We start from the raw sequence: 17211 nt of genomic DNA on the forward strand, positions 1-17211 counted from the left end.
CTGATTATGAGGATTTTAAAACATAGTTTAATGTAATTACAGGTACTCAAAAATTGAAATCAGATGCCATAAATTATTTACAAAAATACTGTAATACATATTACTTGATTTTCCATGCCCATTTTCCTATCTATAGATTTTGTACTTTCCATGAACAATCACATGTATTTATTACATTAAGTGCCAATATACACAAAATGCACACAGGCCGTCACACACACGTTAGGACACACATACTGCAAATATTGAGGACAAGGCTACATGCATTCACTCTTTTTTATTCTTTTGTGCTTTGCCATCAAGACGAGTCTTTCTGAAACATTTACGGAAAAAGAAACTGCACGTTTTAATAAAGAGGAATGTGATCAGTGCAACAATTGCGAGTAAAAAGGCCGCTACGTCCAGGCAGTGGTACTGATACCAGCTCAGGTCATGTGCCTGAACTCGTAGATGTTTAGCTCCTTTATTCCGCATCACAAATTCGATCCAGTAAACGGCCTGGTCCAGAGGCTTCATCGGCTGATCATGGTGGATTCTGGACAGCCTCATGATGCTTTCTTTGTACCTGATTAGAGAAGAAAAAGAAGCGCTGCTTAAGACACGAGACAAGCTCTACAAAAGTACAACAGTTTCTAAACATATTGACAAGCTATACTTTGAACAAGAGTGTTTTTCCATGCCATCAGGTTTAAAGTGAATGGTGTAGGCGGTAGGGTTGCCACCCGTCCCTTAAAATACAGAATCATCCCGTATTTACAAGTAAGATGATGCGTCCCGTATCAAATCAATAAGGGACGCGATTTGTCCCGTATTTTACATTAGGCCCACATATAGTTGTATAAAAACATAAGGATTTTGCAGTATGGATAATACTAATAGCAAATATAAAGAAATCAATTTCGTAGTAGAGAAGCTCATTGTGTGATTACATTTTAGCGTCTTTCTTTCTATAGCGACTGAGTCTCGTGAACATGCGCTGTAAACCTGCACGTTTTTAACCCCTCGTGCGCTGTTCGGGTCTTTTCGACCCCAAATGACGTTTGCTGAAATAAATAAAAAATTATCTTTGTCCAAATGGCATGAGACTTTGCAAGGTTGACAACACTTTCTAGATCTACAAAAAAATGTAAATAAATTTGAATAATATCTGTTTTTTATGTTAGTGTGGGGGGATTAAAGTCACACTTGTGTTGTTTCAACAAAATGTAATTTTGAAACAAAATAATAGCTTTTTTAAAGGATTTATAGTTTTAGGAGGATTTATTATATATTTTTTAATTTAGGCTATATAAATAAATAAATAAATATTTTTTTTATACAAAAACAGTAAAAAAAAAAAAAAAAAAGAGTAAAATTCACTTTATAAAAGACCCACATTTCTAACGTTCATGGATATAGATAATTTGACATGGTTTAGTGTAATTTTGTGTGAATGGGTGTCCCTTATTTTGCCACACTGAAGGTGGCAACCCTAGTAGGCGGCCATTTTAGGATTGTTTCAAAACTACTGAAAATAACTGGTAGAGCCCTTTGTTAATGAATTATTTCAAAATTATGAAAGACTTAACTCACGAGGGATTATTTAATACAGTCTTGAGAGCTTCTGCCAGGTCTTTGGGCTTCATAGTATTGATATCAAGGACAACAGCAGCTCCTTTGGTTTTCATGTGCATCAGGTTGTCAGGCTGGTCAGCAAACAGTGGCAAACCCACCATTGGGACGCCATGATAAATAGCCTCATACAGTCCATTTGTCCCGCCATGGGTAATGAAGGCCTTCGTTTTTGGATGTCCTATCAAATAAAATGAAGTCAGTATCTATCTGACACCAGTTATTGTTCTTTGTGTATAATGAGCACACATGACAACACTTTCCTTACCAAGCAAATCATTCTGTGGGATCCAGTCGAAGAGTTTTGTATTGGGGGCGAGAGATTCTGGTGTTTTTCCACTGTAACGCCAAACAACCTGTGCAAATACACATATGGAGAAAGTACTCTGTTACTAACGTAACCTCTGTACACTGAGATAAATGGAACGAGTACTGCATCGCTAGACGCAATGTCATAGCTGCCAACTTTTGAGTTTAGCTTGGAGTGAGATTGGAGAAAAAAAGGGAGAAAATTTCTCCCACATTTCTGTGTGTGGGAGAAAAAAAACTTGCATCACAATAAGTTGTGATTGTCAAAACATTTGGTAACTTATTTTTATTAAGTTTACTGACAACATGTTACAATGTTTAGCTGCATGGTTACAATTGCTGGCCGGTTACTGTATTTATTATTGCTTGACATCTTGATTCAATATCGATTCATTTTGATAATTATTAGTTACAGTAGATACATGTTAACAAATAAATCACTAATGCTGAAAACATAGAGAGCCCTATTGTTTTATTAAAGGTTAAAAATAACAACTTAAATAAAATATAATGTGTTCTTTATTATAATAACAACTTTATAATATTTTAATGATATAAGTAAAAATATAATATGTAGCCTAATATAGTGGACATATTTAACAAAACTCTCTAGCTAATTTTTCCAGCCTATAAATGGTCATTAAATTGCTTTCCTGATGTAAACGTAACTTATGTGACATTGTTCTAGCCGACCTGTTTTGCAGTCCATTTAGATTTACCATTTACCTGTTTTATTGACTTCTTACCGCGGTTGAAAAACACTGATTATCCGAGGCATACATTTCGGTAAGTTCGGGTTTATTTACTAATATCTCTCAGCTGAGCTCAGATTCTCATCACCAGTCGTCGCGGTTTTCCCCGCCGTCTTTCTTGTATCTCTTCTTCTGTTACTAAGTTCGGGGTGCAGCGCATAGGGTTCAGTGACGCTCATCAGCGCCATCTATGGTCGGGGAGTTTTTCCTTCTTTTTTTTTTGCGTGAGAAATGTGATGTGTGGCGTGAGTGCGTGTGAAAACAGGCAAAACCGTGTGTCACACGGCGAAAGCGTGAGAGTTGGCAGCTCTGCAATGTGGAAAACTACTTTTCCTCCGATTACTGAAGATTATAGAATAACGCAGTGGAGCTGCACGAACCTATGGGGAGAAAGCCTGCCAGAGCCCGCCGGCGGGGCTATCCCTCTATATAAGCGGGCAATCTGCCATAGGGAATCAGGTTTATTCGACTGAAGCGACGAATGCAGAGTCATGCAGCGTGAAGTGAGCGTGGCTTCTGTGTGGGATTAACTTTTCTTATTGCTATAAAGAGAGAAAAAAAGTTACACACCTTTTGTGGGATCTGACCAAGAGCAGAAGCAATAATGTTTGATCTTTCTATGGTCAGGTTGTTGATCATGGAACCCAATGAGAAAACAACAATGCCATGATCTCCTGAGCTCTGAACAAACTTCTCCAGTTCCTAAAAGACACACAAATGACCACATACTGTAACTCAAAAACAGAAAACAAGACGTGAACCACCATATACACCATGTAGACTACTTAACAGGAGAACTCCGGCGCAAAATGAACCTTTGGTCTAATTACACATTGTTACCTAGTCAACCGTTATCTGAGATTTGTTTTCATGATTATCGAATGTAAATAGTTTTATCTCTAAAAACAGTTTAGCCTATAACGCTATATAACGCTAGTATATTGGGCATAGAGTAATGACAAACAAAAATCGCTTGTTAATACCACTAACAAGGCTCAAAATAGCCCCACACTAACACGGCAGCATAATGAGGGTCCCTACCTTCAAACCGAAGCATTGAGAACTTTGTCAGTGTCCAGACAGTTTAATAAGAAGATATTTTATACATACAGTCAACTTCACGTATACAGGCAGAAGCCATCTTTGAAAAACAGACTCTATCAGTCGAGCTCCGAACGCCGATCCAAGTGCGCTGAACTGTGTAGAATCTCATATGGTCCAGCGCACTTGGATCGGCGTTCATAGATCGACTGATCGAGTCTGTTTTTCAAAGATGGCTTCTGCCTGTATACGTGAAGTTGACTGTATGTATAAAATATCTTCTTATTAAACTGTCTGGACACTGTCAAAGTTCTCAATGCTTCGGTTTGAAGGTAGGGACCCTCATAATAACTAGCGTTATATAGCGTTATAGGTTAAACTGTTTTTAGAGATAAAACTATTTACATTCGATAATCATGAAAACAAATCTCAGATAACGGTTGACTAGGTAACAATGTGTAATTAGACCAAAGGTTCATTTTGTGCCGGAGTTCTCCTTTAACAGTAAACATATTTACATAGGAAATAGCAATCATAGGGAAAATAAATGTGTCACTCTCTTTGAAAGTGTTCATGCAGGTTCTGAACCCACAAGAAACATAATGCACTCTAACAACTTGATATTTCTACCAAGGGTCAAGGTTCGGATGGTTTGCGTGACCCAGTTGGTCCCTGATGGTAGATGACATAATTGCACCAACTGGGTCCAAAAAGCACCCAAACCCAGAAAAGCACTGAAAACAAAATGTGGGATGTATCATCCAGGATAGTCAAAGACTTCCTAAGAACATTCCTCTCACACAGAGCAGACAAACCCAGCTGTACAGAGCCTGCAATCTTTGACCCTAAACGAGTAATGCTCTGAAGCTGGGATCTACTTTTAACATTTAATCCATAAAACCAACAGATCATAGCAAAAGTCAAAACAGTTTCAATAAAAGATCTATAAAACATTATCAATATGGATTTATCCACTTCAAAGGACTTAAGCTTCCTCAATAAATATAACCATTTTTGTGCTTTCGATATAATAAGATTTGTGTTTTCCACCCACCTAAGCTTATCATCAATTAATGTACCCAAAATAATACTTGTATGAACTGGCCTAAAGTTGCCGTGTATTCCTCCAAGCATCAATATCAAATTGTACTGTAAAATATTTCATTACTTATATTCTTCCTCATCTGTTATATGTTATGCACTGCAAAGAATATTTAAGAAGTTTGGAACCATGCAAATTCTTTTGGTGCCATCAGTCAGACCAAAAGGCTAAAATAATGAATCGAAGAGTATTGACAGAGCCGGTATTTTGGCTCAAAAAATATTCTTGTGCTGAGTTACAAAATTAATGTAAAAATTCAGTAAATCTTTTGCCCTGATATGCAATTTCTCCCTTTACCCAGCTTTTAATTAGCGACCTAAACGGAAGATATTTTCCATCAGAAATGTCATGTCAAAGTGTTACATATGCAGTTTACAAAATGGGATGACATTGCAAATCCATAGTTTCTTTTAAGGTCAACAGAGCCAAATCCCTTTCCAAAGTTACTTGATCTGTTCAAGTGAGGATTCCTTAATTTACAAAATGATGCAATGTTTTAATACAAATTAAAATAAAATGTAAAGGCATTAAAAATATTTCAGAAAAACATTTGGAAAAGCAAAGTCATTACCTTTGACAGAGGTTTGGCGGGTTTGCAGTGCAGTCCTCCAACAAATTTAAAATTAGGCAGGATTGGGCGTGGATACTCAAAATCCCAGTAAGTTCGTATTAACCAGATGTCAGCTTTCCCCATGGTCTCGCACATTGTTGTAGGTTTGCCTGTGACATAAGAAATATTTCTACTCAGTTGATGTACAGTAGGTCAAGTCACAAGTTTAAACAGTATCCGGGAAGACTAGCTAACTGCACAATTAAAGCCTAAAAGTCGACCAAAAAATAGTTACCCCGTATTTCAGTGTAAAGCCGGTCAAAAGTAAACCTCATGTTCAATTGAAATATGGTTGTGTACATGATGTAGAGGAGCATGTTTTCAACTCTCTCTGTGAAGCACATATGGTCAGTGAGATGACCCTGCACAGCGACCGCAGGAACATAGGATGGTGGTGTGGGGATCTGACCGCAAAAGTGCTCGAAATTATACGCGAACGATGAGCGGAGTGAGAGGACGTGCGGGATGTTCAGCGTCTCTGCCATCAGGTCAGCACACGGCATCATCGGATCAGATAAAAGCACATCGTAATGAGATTCCCGAAGCGTGTGTAGAAGATCCTCATTGTGGAACATGCTCTTGCACGTATCAGCAGCAAGCGCCATGAAGTTGGACATCACTCGCATGATCATGGAGACTTTCTCGTACGTGGAGGCCGCGTCGGTCATCCAGAGATGGATAAAGTCACTCCATACGGCATCGGCCTCTTCTTTCTTCACGTTGGCTTTAAACACATTGAAGTTGAACCGCTCCGTCCGTGTGTGCTGTACAGTAGGAGATGAAGAACTGACCAGAACCGTCACGCTGTGGTTCTTATCAACTAACGCGTCTACGATTGACCGCATGTTGTGCCAGTGGCTGTACTCGCCTGGCAACACCAAAACCCTGCCAGCCTCCACTCCACACAGCAGAACGAACACAAGCAAAGTCCCAGAAATCATGGTCAAGTGTGTGTGTGCCTTTAGAAAAGTGCAGTGTGATCTATGGAGCAGTGACCCAAATGCAAGATTTGCACAACAGGATTTGGGCAAAGGTCGTGTTTATGGAGGGTATAGGTGCACTTTGTCATTGTGCCAAAGGATAATATCTTTAACTTACACTTTCACTCAATTCCCACTCTAATGTGTTTGTTTTTCAATACTGCAAGGAATATATATGTTGTGATCAACACTGTTATAACAGCTTTATCTTCTTTTTACAAAATGTAAGTGCAATTCTGAGTCAGATGCAGGGGTTTACAACCTTGAGACTCGGGTTTATTATAGCCCAGTTCTAGTTCATTTCTATCATGACAACATCTAGTAAAAAAAGTATCCTTTATTGTATTTGAAATATAGTCCTTTTTCAATAGTACATTGCAAATACTAACACTTTTTTTCTTTAAATGTATTAAAAGTTTATTATGCTTTTACATATTTTCACAATACAACTTTTAACACACTTTAAAATAATTGTACTTTAGTACATTTTAGAAAAATATACTTGAAAGGAAAATTCTGTTTATTTTTTAAAAGTTTATTTATTTGCAATTTATAAAAAATATATTTTAGGTATATTTAATAATGCTGGAAATGATCATTGTAACAATGCATTGAAAGTATACTTTCAAAATACAATACAGTATACAATAGTATTTTGTACAAAGTATAGAATAAATAAATCAAATAGTATAAAATACACTTCAGAGAAAGTTTTTCTCAATCTTTTCCACTGGCCAAATAGTATTTTTAATTGCTTTATATTTTTAATAGGTAGGTCTGTTTCCATTAAAAAATTGTGTGTCAAAAGAGAGAGAGAGAGAGAGAGAGAGAGAGAGAGAGAGAGAGAGAGAGAGAGAGAGAGAGAGAGAGAGAGAGAGAGAGAGAGAGAGAGCGTTTCAGACATCGCTCGAACACTGAATTGAATTTGACACACACAAAATTATGTCAAAATTCCCGTCTTGGCAAGTATTCTTTACGTTATGTCATAAGTGAACACTTGAGAAAGAAACCGGATGTGTGTAAGTTAAGTATATTCGGTTTGTGCATTCTGTCTTAAAGTGACAGCAACCTAATATTCCTGCTGTTGTCTGTGTCATTAATGTTAAAGGGGTGGTTGAATATGATTTCACTTTTCTAACTTTAGTTAGTGTGTAATGTTGCTGTTTGATCATAAACAACATCTGCAAAGTTACAACGCTCAAAGTTCAAAGCAAAGGAAGATATTTGCTTTTAAAGAAATCGCTTTTTAAGGACTACAACAAACGGCTGGTAGAGACGACACGACATTCCTCCCGGGTTAGTGACATATTTAATGCTATAAATGAACTAGAAGGAAGAGATGATCGGTTCACGAGCAGCTTTAACTGAGGCGACACAGCGATCTGTCAGACACATTAAAGAGCCACAAAACGGTATTTATTGTTTAAATTTCTTTTAAAAAATGACCAAATTTGAAAGGTGAGACTTTGTTTAATATGTTTAATATCAAAAGTAACCTGGTCTGTGTCTGTCAGTGTGTTGTCAGTGTCCTCTCTGCTCCGCGTGTATTTTTCATACAACAACAGTATACAACTGTTGTACAGTATACAACGGACATAGCGACAGTAACTAAGGGGGCGGGTCTTTGCGAATGGTCAGTTGGCCTCTACCAATCATGGCCTCCTAATAATCCCCATCCACTGAATTGGCTCTATCACTCTCTCTCCTCTCTGCACTATAACTGGTGTGTGGTGAGCGCGCTGGCGCCGTTGTACGGTGGCTGCCGTCCCATCATCCAAGTGGATGCTGCACACTGGTGGTGTTAAGGAGAGATCCCCTGATATGATTGTAAAGCGCTTTGGGTGTACAGTAGTTCATATGAAAGCGTTATATAAATGCATCATTCATTCATCCACCATGTTCAAAATAAAAGAAGATAGTGAGCCGTCGGGTGGAAAGTGATGCTGACAGCTTATAGGATAAGCAGTGTTGGGGGAAATGCATTACAAGTAACTTGAGTTACGTAATCAGATTACTTTTTCAAGTAACTAGTAAAGTAACGCATTACTTTTAAAATTTACGACAACATATCTGAGTTACTTTTTCAAATATGTAACGCAAGTTACTTTGTTTTCCCATTTATTAACTGACAGCTCTCCTGTCCTCATGTTGCGACAAATCAAAGTGCAGAGGCGTGTGTGTGTGTGTGTGTTTATTGTAGTTCTAGACTAAATGTGAGCATTTACTCATCTCACTTACACAAAAAAATATTCAATATTCCTCAAAATAAATACAATCAGTGAAATGCAGAATCAGAATATTACGCAAACCTCCATTAACTAAATATTTTTATGCATTTAATCTCACTTTATTGACCTATGTACTTGCGTCTGACCTTCGATTATTCAGTTGAATAAGCAAAAATGACTATAGATGGATGTAAAGGTTTGCTTGTGTGCTTTCCTCTACTGTACACAATTCCTAATCCAACCTGAGGATTATTATTTCACTTTTGGTGTGAAAGGGTCTTTACATTTGCCCAAAAATATAACTTTTGTGTTATAAAAAAACAAGCCCAGCCCAGGTGGGGAAAAAGTAACGTAACAAATTACTTTTCTAAGAAAGTAACTAAGTAATGCAATTAGTTACTTTTTAAGGGAGTTACGCAATATTGTAATGCATTACTTTTAAAAGTAACTTTCCCCAACACTGAGGATAAGTAATGTTACCACGCAGCATCAGGTGCTCCCTTGAGAACCAAACCAAAAAAGTATGTACATTCTTTTTTAACAATGAAAATATACCTTTGCTAGATGTACAATGTTAATAAAAAGGTGTCTCAAGTCTGTGAACACTGCATATGCCGCATTAAAGAGAGAATGTCATGCATCAGTTCGGCCGGCAGCTGAATAGTTTTGGACAAAATCTGAATGTCAATAATTCCCTTCAGAGCCATTCTGACTTTTATTCATTCACAGGAAATGAACTCTGTATATTATTAATTCAATTTCCACTAGAATTGTTTTTAAATTCTTGATATCAACAGTGACAGCATCACTAGCAGAAATACAAATTCTTAAATAATAAAAACTATAACTCTTGATATCTGTAATTTATTTTCACTATAGTTAAATATCACCATAGGCTGCCATTCAAATCAATTGTTCATATATAGAATTGATTTCTTACTAGTTGAAATTCCAAATTCTCATTTCAGAAATACAATTATTGCAAGTAAAAAAAAATCATAATTTCTGATATAAATAATTACATGGTTACTACCACATAATTATTGATATCAAAAATAATATTTCTACTAAGAAATGCATAGCTGATGATAGGTTTCAAATGAGAAATCAATTATTGATATCAACAACTGAACTTGAATGGCAACCTATAGTGAAAAATCCAATTTCAGATTTCAAGAATTAGTATTTCAGAAAGTGAAAATGTAATTTATGATAATAATTCATATCCTGGGAATGTATAAATGTCAAAACGCTTGCCATAGGACACAGACAGCAGGCTCCAGTGATAATGCTGGACATGTTGATTTTTCCTCACAATTGCGAGTTTCCATCAAAAGTGGGAGAAAAATTCAGAATTGTGAGATTTTTTTCAGTGACGTATATTCTATATTAGGGAGAACGGGGATGGTTGTAACAATTTTGACCTTTCTGTCCATATCTTGTAGTACTTTGAAGTCAGTGTGTTCAAAATGTGATCCAAACTAGTTACTAGTGTCTGCTATTAAATGACATAGCTATTATCTTTGCAACACAAACAGAAAATGCATGGTTTAGTTTCAAACACGAGGAGTAGTCTGGGTTAGTTGTAACATACCCTGGGGTGAGATGTAACATTATGAAATAAGGATTTTGATTAAAAAAATATTTTGAAAGGTTTTTATTCAACACTGACTTCAATATAACTGATGTGTGTGTGTCACTGTTAGTCTCAGTGTGTTTGTCACTCTCAGTCATAGTAATTGACCATTATAAATTGAACTTGAACACAAACATTGTTTGTTTGTAACCATGTTTGTTACTGCCAGTGTTATTGGCCATAATAAAATTGAACACTTGAACATTGTGTGTGTGTGTGTGTTTTATTGTTGTTACAACTAACCCAGAGTCATGTAGCCATGCACTAGCTCACCTTACAGCTAACAGGCAAAACATTAGCACTAACAACTTGCATGGAAAATATCTACACAGACACACAATAAACATAATAAAAGTTTGATGAGTTTAACTACAAAGCAGAAATTCCCATAACAAAATTGGAATTGTTACAACCATCCCCGGTCTCCTAAGCTTATTCGAGCTCAACTACATGTTCCACAATAGCCAATAAAGATGTTCATGAGAAAAAACACACACTCGTTTGAGTCCTTACCTAATATTTCACTGTAGTAATTATCCAAAGTCATCGAGGCCAACCGAAACCCGACGGAATAAACAACATAAATAATCATATTTTTCACTCTCTCCGTGAAGCACATGTGATCTGTCATCACGGTCGGAGGAACCGGTACATAAGAGGGCGGTGAGGGCATCTGTCCACACATCCTCTCCATGGAAAACCCGAGTGAAAACCGCAGAGAAAGGACGAGTGGCAGGTCCAGAATCTCTGCCAGCAAGTCACTGCATATGAACATGGGATCATATAAGAGGACATCAAACTTTAAATCCCTCAAGCGCGCGATCAGCGCGTCATTACGCAGCATGGAGTCGCACATGATGCGCTGAAACTCGTTCACTTTCCCCGCCAGGTCCACGATCTGGAGACCAATTGTGACCATGCTTGGTGTGGGGTACTGCAGCCAGATGTTGATCAGCTGTTCGCTCAGACTGTGCACCTCGTGCGCCTTCAGAGGCACGTCAAACACCAGGAACGGGAACCTCTCCTGCGCGGTGAAGTTGACGGACGGCGAGGCGGAGGACACCAGGACGGTCACGCTGTGGTTGCGGTTCAGAAGCTCTTCCACGATGTTGCGCATGTTGTGCCAGTGGCTGTATTCTCCCGGCAGCACGAGCACATTGCCACCGTGCGTAAAGCTCACGTCAGTCAACAGGAAGATTACGAAAAGTGTGCATGGCTTTCCCAAACAGTGCATGGCAGAAACACTCGTGAAGACGCAGCAGATAACCACCGTTCCCACTTTGTATCTGGATTAAGAAGGTAGGCGTATCCAGGAAAGAAGTTTTAGGGTGAAGGGCGGGACAGCAGGACTTTGGAGGAAAGTGGCGTCACGAGAAGGAGTCAGGAAACACTCGCAGAAAAAACAACACTACATTCTCTTGTGAAAAGGTTGTGTAGGTAAGAATGATCTAAATAACTTTTTTTTCAAATTGGCTTAAACTGTCTTTATATACCAATACATAATTAAAATGTAAGTACTTTGAAAAAGAGAGTATAAAAATTGGGTGACTCTAGTGTATTTAATCTTCAAAAAACACAGCTCATTAATTCCATTCGGGACGAAACAAGTGATTGGCTTGCGCGACTGTCACTCTCCGTCGCCATGACTACCGCCGCTATTACTGGCTCTGCCCACGTGCGCGCACTCGCGCACCCGTGTTTAGGTGGGAGTGAATGGAATTAATGAGCTGTGTTTATTGAAGATTAAATACACTATAGTCACTCAGTTTTTTATACTCTCTATTTCAGAGTACTTGCATTTTAATTATGTATTGGTATATAAAGACAGTTTAAACAAATTTTAATTAAAGTTTTTTTAGACAATTCTGACCTGCCCTACCTTTAATTGTATTACATGTGAACTTGTGGCCCTGCATTTTAAACGTATTAAATAACTACACTGTAAAAAAAAAACGTTGGTTTAACTTAATAAAAGCAAGTTACCTTGTTGCCTTAAAATTTTGAGTTCGTTGTAATTAAAAATGTGCGTTAATACAATGAAGAATGGTTTAATAAACAGAAACTCAAAATAGTATGTTATCTTCACACATTAGTTATCGAAGTTGATTTGACAAATGATAAAATGTTGTGATAACAAATCATGAAAATATTTTTTTACAGTGTACTTGCTGACTATATAATATTAATAAAATAAAAGTTTAAGTGTAGGCTACATAAAGAGAGAACGTACAATTTCACGACTCGATATTTTTTATAAAGTGCACTGTAATAATGTCAAAAATATTTACTTTAAAGTACAGTTTAAATCATGTTTTAATAATATTTTTTTCATGCTTTAAAGTAGCCTACACTTATTTTGATGTGTCGACTAACATAAAGTAAAGTACTTCATTATAATTTTAACTGTAGTGTGTTATTCAATATTACATTTAAAGTTAATATATTTTAAATGTACTGAATTGCAACTCATCATTACAATAGAAATCTGTAAATACAAATACATTTGAATATGTGACATACAAGTTTCAATAGAAATGACTTTAAAGTATATTTCAGTTTACCACAAATGCTTGTTGGTACACTTTAACCATATTACAAAGACAATAGAAGTAATTAGCCTATGAAATGATATGTAATGATATACTTAAGTCCCACTTAAGTTTGGTAAAAAGCACTCTTAAGTTCAGCTAAGTGCATTTAATATAATTTTAAACTGTAATACTTTTACATTGAATCGCAATAACATGCAGAACTGTCAGACATCATTACAGTCAGTTTGCACTTAAAGTACATTTCCATTATAATTACTCATTTTAAAAGAATGCTAGCGTGTACTTTTCATAAATATTATTAAATGAATAAACAAAATAACCATGCATAAATAAGAAAATAACCTGGAGGTACCTGAGCAGTTTGAGGATACTGCCACCTACAGGTCATGAAAAAAAGCTTTTTGTTGTTGTTGCCTATAACGTTTTAATACTTTGGGCTAAAAGATCATGAATCTGGTCTCATATTTTCGGATTCTTTGGGCCGTAAAGCCAGGAAAATTTATCAAGCATTTTTGGAACAGCAAAAGATTAAATGTCCCTACACGACAAAGGGTTAATTTGGATAATCTGGGATCTGGGGGGAAAAAAGTTTGCTGTAAATATCAAGATGTTTGGATATCATTTAAAAAGGACCAATATACATACAGTATATATGTTCCTGACTGGCACACGTACATTTGCACAAATATACCACATACTGTACATCATTAGATACAAGTTTGGAACATTGTTACTTTGTGTTACAATAACTATGTGAATATGTTTTGTAAATCTTTTGTCACTGACAGTCAGGGTGTATTTTTTTTCCCTGGGGTTCCCACACTTTTGTTAATTGCCCCGTTCTCCTCACTAACATGAACTCATATTGAGATCACAAGACAACCATATGGAATTGTTAATATTGCATTTTTTTATGCATATGAAACATATGAAATAGTACTTGTCTTTCTATAAGATATCAGAGAACAGATAACACATAATGTGCATCATCAGTGAGGTGACAGCATCTTGATGACACGGTGAAAATTAATGCGCTTGATAACTTTAAAAAAAGAACGATTTTAAAGTGCATAAGGCATCACATGGTAGGAACGGCCCATATAATCTTCTGATCATGTATTGTAGTTTGCTGGATGTACTTCTCCGGTGCACTCGAGGTTGAAATTACTGCATGGCAAAGTGCACATTATCAGTGGTTTTATGTTTCTCGTATTGTGTGTGTGTGAAGGTTGAGGCTATTCAGAACGACAATGAACTTTTCGCTATAAGAATGAGGTGAGGGGGTTGGGACTCTATACAACCGTCTAACTCATGATGTTCAGTTGCTTATTGGTCAGATATGACTTTGAGAACGTAATAAAATACTGTTTAAAGTTCTTGCCAGAGATGCAAGTTTAATTTGTCACCCAGAATTTGTCACATGTTTCATGTTTAAGGCCATTTGTGAACACTTTGTATAATCTTCTTATATGCTCAAGTGTAACATGACACTGATTCATAGGAATTATGAGGTGCGGCTCAAGAAAGGGAAATCCTGTGTTTCACAACTTTTTATATGGAAGATTGTGTCACAAAAACTGATCTCAGATTATATACAGTTTTACGATTACAAAATATCACAGTTTTTTCTTTTTATAAATAACCTTGGTTAAAGTTTTGAACTGAAATGAAGATTTGTGTCACAGTGTAGATTTGGTTTTTGGAGCTCATTTTAATTTTCCCTGTGTTTAATCCCGGTTCTTATATCCTTAAAGGAGAACTCCGGTCAATTTTTTGTAAATTTGGAGTGCTATCAATACAGAGAACAATGACAAAAATCGGTGTTGCCTACACCGTGTTATCCCTTTTTTTTTTTTTTTTTGCACCCTGTTGACTTCAATGGGGCAAGTTTTAAACCTAGATGTGAAAGATATTAATAAAAATGATGTTAATTCAGCCAGCGCAAGTCCAAAGTAGTCGATTGTCGAGTTGACGTGGACAGGTTTAGTTACTGATGATCACACGCGTGAACTCGACAATCGACTACTGTGGACTTCGACTGAAAACAGGAACTAAATACAGGTCTGTGCGCTGGCTGAAATAACATCATTTTTATTAATATCTTTCACATCTACTGCAGTCAGATTCACTCGTGTTCACTCTGAAGGAATCACTCAACATGGCTGGGCACTTGTAATGACACATCAAGGATGTTAAGAGGCTAAAAGCAGGTTTAAAACTTGCCCCATTGAAGTCAACAGGGTGCAAATTTTAAAAAGAGGATAACACAGTGTAGGCAACACCGATTTTTGTCGTTGTTCTCTGTATTGATAGCACTCCAAATTTACAAAAAAATGAGCTCCATGTTAAAATTGATCGGAGTTCTCCTTTAATAACTTTGTAAATATGTATGAATCTTGTCACTGACTTTTTCCTGGGGTTCTTACACTTTTGTAAACTGGCCCAATCTCCGCATTGACATGATCACACCACGACTCAGCTCGAATAAGGGAATATTGTGAGATAATTTCAAAGTGAAACTTTTTTTTTTTCTTTTTACAAGAAGGCATGTAACGCGGGACTTGATTTTGTCCATCGGGAATTGAGTGGATCGTAGTTGTTTGTTGGTGACAGGTTGTCCCATGGTGATTTTAACATGTCTTGGTATATAACAAGAAATGTAGACATTTCATTGAGTATATAGTTGCCCCATATTACCCTCAACTGAACCGATGTAGGGCCTGTAAACAGCAATAAGAGTGGCCTGAGCTTTTTTTTAACCAATCAGAGAACACTTTCTGCCTGTCAATCATTTTGCATGAGTTTGCTGACATGCCTTTGGAGGGAGAAGCATGTCTGTGAAGTGTGTTTTCCTTGGGGCAAGCGGTCACAAGATCCATCAACAAGTCCATCAATGAAATTAATTTTCATTTGGAAATGTTGGAAATGTTCAATAGCTTTTTATGTGTCTATGTGTCGAATTCAAAATAAACAATATTGTGGCACAAATTTAAGAGTTATGTACTTAAATGCATTTACATCTTTCACCCATTTGGATTACACGGTTTTAACGTTAAACTAAACTTAATGTGACGCATGTTTGTCAGTTTATTACTCGTATAAAAATCGTATTTTCAAAATGCAGTCAAATTGTTTATGAAAACAATAACATTACCCATTTAAAAAGAATGAACATGGTTAAAATATGGCTAGCTGAGAAAACAAGCAATATTCAGTCAAAATGAATGAGATTGAAACCAATTAAATTTATTGATAAATATATAAACCCGGTGATTGAGTATTTAAAACACGTTTGTTTAATAGTACAATTACAGAAATGTTACCCGTTTCTGGTTTCATTTATTTATTTTACTGGCAGGGAAATCTAACAAAAAATAAATAACGCTCCTTAAAAAAAACCCCATCACTTTACTAACACAATTATATAAGAAAAGATGAATAATTGTATTTATTCACTTAAAAGTGCACATTAATGAACAATCTTACACTCCTGTAGAGACTGTAAATGAGCCAGATTATTAGCATAAATGCTAATTTTCATCACTATCAGAGCATTAAAAAGGACTTATTAAGTTTTTTAGCTATAAGAATTGTTTTGGTATTAAAAGAAATACATAAAATGTATTTGGTTCCTAAATTTGCTTTTGTGAATTTGAACTATTCATCACCTTCGGTTATATGTAAGAACTGTAATCCAAATGGATGAAAATTTGACATGCAATTCAAATACATGAATCTTACACTGAGGCCTCTTATCAGATGTACACCAGATAAAACATTTATGAAGAGGCAACTTATCGTGTCTAGAAAAATAAGGCAATGCAGTCAGAGGTGGACATAACAAAGTACATTTACTTGAGTACTGTACTTAAGTACACTTTTTGAGTATCTGTACTTTACTTTTTCTGGAAACTTTTTACTTTAACTTCACTATATTTGAAAGACAAATATCGTACTTTTTCCTCCACTACATTTCTGTCAAGGTCCTTGAGTATGGGATGATTTGGGCTGCATTTTGGTTGGAAATGAAAGTCGGGTTGACGTCAGAACTCGACTGATGTTGGTTTCCCCGATTTTCAACCACAATACAACGCATGTCCAACGTTGGAGATTAACGTCAATCTGACGTTGGATTCTGACATCAACCTGATTTTAATTTTCAATGTTGGGTTTGGTCTTCTAAATGCGAATATTGTCATTGTTTTGGAGCACAGCTTATAGATAACAGTAAGGCGAACATATTCATACTAAAAGCCAAAAGACTGGGACCAGGGTGTCCGAACCCATTGTGGACGTTATTGAGTGACTTATTCAATCCCACAGGAACTGTGTTCTAGAAATACATGTGATATTGATATAAGGGCAGGCAGAGATTCAGAGGCATATGGTA

General features: G+C 36.5%; 1 protein-coding gene and 1 long non-coding RNA gene across 5 annotated transcripts in view; one reads left to right on the forward strand and one right to left on the reverse strand.

Moving 5' to 3' along the window:
* Nucleotides 1-17211, reverse strand: part of LOC306995131 (UDP-glucuronosyltransferase 2C1-like) — a 25869-nt gene continuing 8658 nt past the window's right edge. Inside the window, exons 1-6 of one of the 4 annotated variants that reach the window (XM_079606433.1) lie at nt 10783-11567; nt 5387-5535; nt 3243-3374; nt 1880-1967; nt 1573-1792; nt 3-565 (exon numbers count right to left, since the gene is read on the reverse strand). In XM_079606433.1, coding sequence (XP_079462559.1) covers nt 268-565; nt 1573-1792; nt 1880-1967; nt 3243-3374; nt 5387-5535; nt 10783-11503 — 1608 coding nt within the window. In that variant the 5' untranslated portion in view covers nt 11504-11567 and the 3' untranslated portion in view covers nt 3-267. Of the gene's footprint in view, nt 566-1572; nt 1793-1879; nt 1968-3242; nt 3375-5386; nt 5536-5660; nt 6452-10782; nt 11568-17211 lie in introns of those variants that run through there. The other 3 variants (XM_079606434.1, XM_079606431.1, XM_079606432.1) reach the window with 3 other exon arrangements.
* The window catches only part of LOC306995147, an 8377-nt gene continuing 2765 nt past the window's right edge, over nt 11600-17211 (forward strand). The window contains exon 1 of the long non-coding RNA XR_013796808.1: nt 11600-11706. This is a non-coding gene — a long non-coding RNA (uncharacterized lncRNA). The remainder of the gene's footprint in view (nt 11707-17211) is intronic.

Source organism: Phoxinus phoxinus (assembly GCF_949152265.1).
Source record: "Phoxinus phoxinus genome assembly, chromosome: 3".
Lineage (NCBI taxonomy): Eukaryota > Metazoa > Chordata > Actinopteri > Cypriniformes > Leuciscidae > Phoxinus > Phoxinus phoxinus.